This window comes from Vulpes vulpes, chromosome 1, assembly GCF_048418805.1.
Source record: "Vulpes vulpes isolate BD-2025 chromosome 1, VulVul3, whole genome shotgun sequence".
In the NCBI taxonomy this organism is placed as follows: Eukaryota; Metazoa; Chordata; class Mammalia; order Carnivora; family Canidae; genus Vulpes; species Vulpes vulpes.
This window is the reverse complement of record NC_132780.1, coordinates 175,820,597-175,826,596: the sequence shown is the minus strand read 5'-3', so window position 1 is coordinate 175,826,596 and position 6,000 is coordinate 175,820,597. Positions and strand designations below refer to the sequence as shown.

Here is a 6,000-nt window from a genome sequence, read left to right as displayed (position 1 = left end):
AATTGTCTCAAAGTTCTACAGGGCTAGCTAGATGCTTTTTGTTCTGGCATGTAGTTCTTTATTTCCCTTTTTGAGCCTAGCAACATTTTATAATTTGGGAGGGATACAGTACATCTAACACTTTTTTGTGTGTTTTGGGACAGGAAGAGGGAGAAGGGGGCAGTTACCCATTAATGTCATCTCAGCCCTCATGTTGTCAGAGGATAAAAATACTCCACCCTGTACGACATATCCTTTACACTCTAGAATTATTTAAGCTATCAAATTTCTTTACAATAAATTTTAAAACCTGCATTAAATTTGTCCTCAAAGCACACACAAGAAAGGCCTACAATTACATAGCTTACTAATATTTGTGAACCAAGATTTTACTGAATTTGGATTTTTTTTTCCTTGTGGTCATATTTGCATTGGTAATTTTGATAAGTTAGTGAATACTCTTAAAGCTATGTCCCGGAATTCTCATGGGATTTAAAACATTAAATAATGAATTTGGTGTATCTTTGTTTCATTGTCTTGATGAGTTCTTCTCATGGAAGAAATCCAGATGTCATTCCATTTGGGATTTACTTTTTCCTCATTTGGATTTTACAAGATTGAAATGTGATTGGTAAAGGTCTTAAAGGATCCATGATGGGTCATCCTAAAGTAGAATATTACTCCCTTTAAACATAAAGCCAAAGAGCTTGGGGTTTTTTTTTTTAAGTTTTCAGACTAAAAGAAATGGGGCAGCAGAGGCAGTTTTAGAACCTATATAGTCACTAGGAGAAATCCTGTAGGATAGTTGTCTTTCTTACTATGCAATTTACTAAAGTGAGGAGGAATGCCAGTCCAAAAAACTAGGGGAGCAGAAATGAGTGATATGAAATCAACCGTAACAAATTTAATACTCGTGGATAAAGGCATTTATTACCTCTGTAAACTGCTCAAGAACAATTTATTTATAATTTAGTAATGACTATGAAAATTACAGTGATAATGTGGAGGAGGTTGTAGTTACAATGTAATAAGCATGCCATTTGTTGGGTTCTAAAGTACTCCAGAGGTGTTTTTGATATATTCCTGTTTGGTTAACAGTACTTTCTGATCAAACACACACAAGGATTACACATTTCTCACCAAGAGTCTTCCAGTGGTATGTAAATATGCCTGGTCTCATTTTTCTCTTAAGCTTAATGTGATACTTCTGGCTTCATTCCATGGCTTTCTAGCAGCCTCCCCATGTTAGCCTTGCCACATGGTCAGTCTTCTGTTTGGTAGGTTTTATAAATCCTAAAAGTTCTAGTTCAGAAACAGCTCTAATAAACCGAGCACTGAAGGCTGTGGTTAAGGAAATTCACTGTTAAATTTTTTGACAAATTTTAAAATCTCAATGTTAAAACATCACCTGTTAAGTACAGTTCAAATACATATGCTAAATTAAATTTTAATCCTTACTGGAAAAGAACAAATGTAATTAGAATCCACTTCAATAAGTCATGAATGGTAAAGTACTTAATGCTTACATAATTCTAATTTTTCATACAGTATGAAAATTGCTCCCCCTTTAACTACTTAAAAGTATCTACTCACCATAGAAAAACAGAATAATAGTTTTTTGACATTGTTGCTGAATTCTGGAGTATAACCTTGATAGAAGTTTTAGACCAAATATTTTACATTAGGTCTCATTTTAGGTTAAAATCAGAATAGATATGTAGAAACAAGTTATTCTGGGATGGTGTGGTTAATATTAAATAATAAAGTAGTTTGGAGCACATCTTTATAAATATTGTAGGTCTAGAGAAACTGTAAACTTCTACTCCATGTATACTTGAATGTTACAAAACTGATTTGTTAAAAGGATACTGGATAATTTCATTCCTTTCTTCTGAGGTTGCAGAATCTGCATCCGTTTTTTCAGCAGCTGTCACAACTGTTGCAAAAGCCTTTTGAGAGACAAGACAGAAGAAAATAAAAATATCTACCACTGCCAAATATCTTTTATTGCCCTTGATGACTCTGTATGAAGCAGGTCAAGCACTGCTGCTGATGATAGCTGGTACACTTTTTAAAATATTACACCAAATTCCAGATTCTCAAAAATTCTCATCTTAGAAGGTGCCAATTATGCATATTTTAAAATGGTGACATCTGTTAAATAAGACCTTCAAAAGAGTTAACTTTGTAATGCTCTTCTGAGGATGGAAAGAAATTGTTTATCTTAATTGTTGTCTTCCACTGCCTTGCCAAGTATTCCTTGTACTTCCTGATTGCTAAATCTGTTGTATAGTATAGTTATTCTAATATTTTTTCTTTTTTGTGATAAAGGAAATGCTAGTTAATAATGCACCTTTATTTTGTGAAAAACAGAACCAACCTAAACTGTTTAGCTTTTGCTTACTGTTAACTGTGGCTTTAGATCACGTACTTATTTTGACCTAGCATGAATGTAGAATTGGCTTGGTTGAGGTGTGTGGAATCAGAGTGCAGGGGATTTGGGGTGAGACTGTTAAACAGTTAACTGCTCTTCTGGAGGAGATTTTGCAGTATGAAGTGATTTATGCTTTCCAAACAAAAGAACAGGGCGTTAAAAAAAGAAAAGAAAGATGAGTTTCAAAGCTCTTAAAGTTAAAAAAACCCCAGGAGAACTGTCATGGATGGTTAGACAAATAGCTTATTCTGTTCCCCCTGACCTACCTCTGACCAGTCTACAAGGTTGATTAGCCTGCTACACTCTAGGTGCAGTTTATATGCTATGCAGATGTCTGGGGCGACATTTGGAATGCAGCCTTCTTCACTTTTCAGTGCTTCATTCTAAAAACAAAAAACAAAAAAAAAACCCAGTAAATTAAGATGACTATGTTTTAGAAATGATTAGGAACAAAAGCAGACATTAATGAACCCCTAAACTAAATTTAGTAAGCCAGTAAGAGGAGTCTTTGAGTTCCTTTATTTATTGAGTTGCATTTTACTCTCCAATAGTTACCTAGTTTCTTGCTTAGGATTAAGTTGTCAGTCATAATCCCCTTAGCTCCTAGTCACTAGAAGAATACTCAGGATCAGAAGAAAAGCATGTTTTCTTTTAATCAAATTATTTCTTTTTTTTCATTTTAATCATACACTATTAATTTCTGAGATCCTAATGCATTTCTGGTTTCCATAAAAAGTTTATGGATTTCCCTGGGGATTTTCAGCCACTTCCAACACTTGTAATTATAGGAATAATTATACTTATTAATACCAACACATCACTACCAGGGCTGTAAGTTATCTCTCAAAGACTGTTAAATGCTGCAGATCCTAACACAATTGGGTTTTTTTAAATTAAAGATTTATTAATTCATTGGGAGGCAGGCAGAGGAGAGGGGCTTGATCTTACAACCCTGAGATCACAGCCTGAGAGGAAACTAAGAGTTGGCACTTCACCAACTGAGCTACCCAGGCACCCCAAAAATCAGTGTTTTTTTAACTTATTTGAAATCCATGGTTCTTACTGAGAAACTGTCTCACACAAACATACACAGAGATTGTGATATATCCTCCCAAAGACTCCTAAAATCATACCAGATCTCTTAAGTGACCTACTACTAAAGAAGAATTTTAATTTGTGGTTTATATAATAAAAATATTTTGTGTTTTATATATGAAATTATTCAAGCTCTTCACTACCACCATTATTGAAAACCACTGATTTATATCTTCCTACTCCACATTCTCTTTTAATGCTTATTAGCATGCTAGCTTGAGTGCAATTTTGTTTTTGTTTTTTTTTTTTTTTTTTTTTTGAGTGCAATTTTGGAATAAGAAACCGATACATTTGGAACATTCTTCATAGATTTTATGGAGTCATTTCTTAAGTATTTTTCGTGGCAAGATTTCTAGGTGCTTAGCTGAGTTTGTAACAAATTAACTTATTAGCAAATTGTCTAATTACTTCCATGTATACATAAGCTTGAAATGTAGCTTACAGAAATGTTTAAATGAGGACTTGACCTGGTCACGTAAGAGAGTTTTTAAAATTCTGAACTCTCTTGAACTCTGTTTAAAGAATAGCTTCTTAGAACTAGCAGATTCTGGATTTTAGGAGTTTTGTCCCTGGCAGGTTGCTGGCTATCCTCTATACTCAGCTCTTGAGATACTCAGAGTGATCTTTGGGTTTAAAATCCATGACAAAACCCCAAAGTACTTATTTCTTTCATCAGAAACAACCATTTGGATCCTTGTAATTTCGTTAGACCATATTTTTTGACCCATGATCTGTTGTTATGTCTGTAGGGAAACATTTATTTTCACAAGAATAGGGTACTCTGGAATCTTAGTGCCCGCTGTGACCTGGTTTGATCACATGGAAGACATGTACAGACCATCAAAAGTTGGCAGCATTAGTGGCCTACTGATTGGAATCTTCACTGGCTTAGAAAATGCCTCTAAAGTCTAAAGATTTTTTTTTCAAAACCTGAAAGAGATAATCCTGTGCTACCAACTCCCCACTAGTTAGGACTGCAAATTTTTGTGGTAAAGACTGTGAACTAAACTGTCAGAGTAATGAATTTGCTTTTTACCTTGAGATAATAATAAGGATTGTTGAGTGCAGTGTGGAGAGCGATTCTTGGAGCAGCATTCAGGTGTTCACGCAGGGTGTGAGCAGCAGTAAAGTACACTACCTCATGCAGAGGCTGTGTCTCTGGAGGCAGAAGATATTCTCTGAAACAGCCAAAGTGAGGTATCAGCTTTTAGATAAGATAATGTTCATTATAACATTTTGGTCAATTTTCTGTGGAAGACTGAGCTATTAAAAGGCAAAATCAACAACCAAAAACAAATGAAACAAAAGCCAAATAGCAGAGTTCGTACAGGTTCACTCAGAATTGTACCTCTTACATAAAGTATTTTTTTAAAGCTTTCATATTCACCAGAATTTAAGAAACTGTATTTCAGTTCTGATTTAAGCCTTTAGGTACAAATGTACATAAGTTATATTTCTGCTCAAAACCATAAAGGTTGAACTTCTTACAGCATTAATGAATACTTTCTTAAAATAATTATTTGGAAAGCTGAGATAGCCACATTACTTACCATAGCTGACATTTAACTCTTGACAGTGTTTAAACACAGGCCTCAGGCCTAGGATTGAGTTTAGGAAATTCTTTTTGGATCACAGAAAATGTTTTAATTGATATGTTTCATAGAAATGATATCTGAAAGGTTCTTTATATGTTAGAATTAAATTTTACTTTAGAAGGCAGAAAAGACTAAATTTTAGCTTCAAAATATTGGAAAACAAGCAAATTGTTCATCTTCAAAATTTCAATTAGAAAAACCACTGTAACTTGGGTTTCGGGTTAGAGGACAACCTGATTTTAATGAAATCTGAACGAGGGAAATAAAGCATTATAAAGTTCACTTTCAGGAGAACCTGGGTGGCTCAGGTCATGATCCCAGGGTCCTGGGATGGAGCTCCATATCGGGCTCCCTGCTCAGCAGAGAGCTTGCTTCTCCCTCTCTCTGCTTCTCCCCCTGCTTGTGCTCTGTCTCAAATAAATAATTAAAATCTTTAAAAAAAAGTAAATAAATACAAAGAACAGTTCACTTTCAGTGTCTAATGAGCCTATCAGCTTGCCTGTGCCATGACAGTGACATCACTTTTGGTGTGGAGGTTAGCAAATTGGAAGAGAGAAATTCTGGCAAACACAACCCAAAGGTAAGAGTAATAAGTCACTAACTTGATTAAAGTTGTTAGCTCACATGCCTTCATAAAAATTGGGGGGCTTGGGGATCCCTGGGTGGCTCAGTGGTTTAGTGCCTCCCTTTGGCCTAGGATGCCTAGGGTGTGATCCTGGGATCAAGTCCTGTGTTGGGCTCCCGGTGGAGTCTGGTTGTCTCTCTCTCTCTCTCTCTGTCTATCATGAATAAGTGAATAAAATCTTTAAAAAAAAAATTGGGGGGCTTAGTGTAGTCCTGGGCTTTAAATATTTTGGCCACATGCCAGATATGTGTCCGTGCAGTTTCCCACGTTTC

General features: G+C 35.3%; 1 protein-coding gene across 8 annotated transcripts in view; it reads right to left on the bottom strand.

The window, feature by feature from the left end:
* Positions 1-887: 887 nt before the first annotated feature.
* ORC3 (origin recognition complex subunit 3) overlaps positions 888-6,000 on the bottom strand; it is a 68,397-nt gene continuing 63,284 nt past the window's right edge. For all 8 annotated transcript variants that reach the window (XM_025983851.2, XM_025983850.2, XM_025983852.2 and 5 more), the window contains 4 exons: positions 4,545-4,686; positions 2,680-2,796; positions 1,849-1,928; positions 888-1,313 (listed from right to left, as the gene is read on the bottom strand). In XM_025983851.2, coding sequence (XP_025839636.2) covers positions 1,208-1,313; positions 1,849-1,928; positions 2,680-2,796; positions 4,545-4,686 — 445 coding nt within the window. In that variant the 3' untranslated portion in view covers positions 888-1,207. The remainder of the gene's footprint in view (positions 1,314-1,848; positions 1,929-2,679; positions 2,797-4,544; positions 4,687-6,000) is intronic.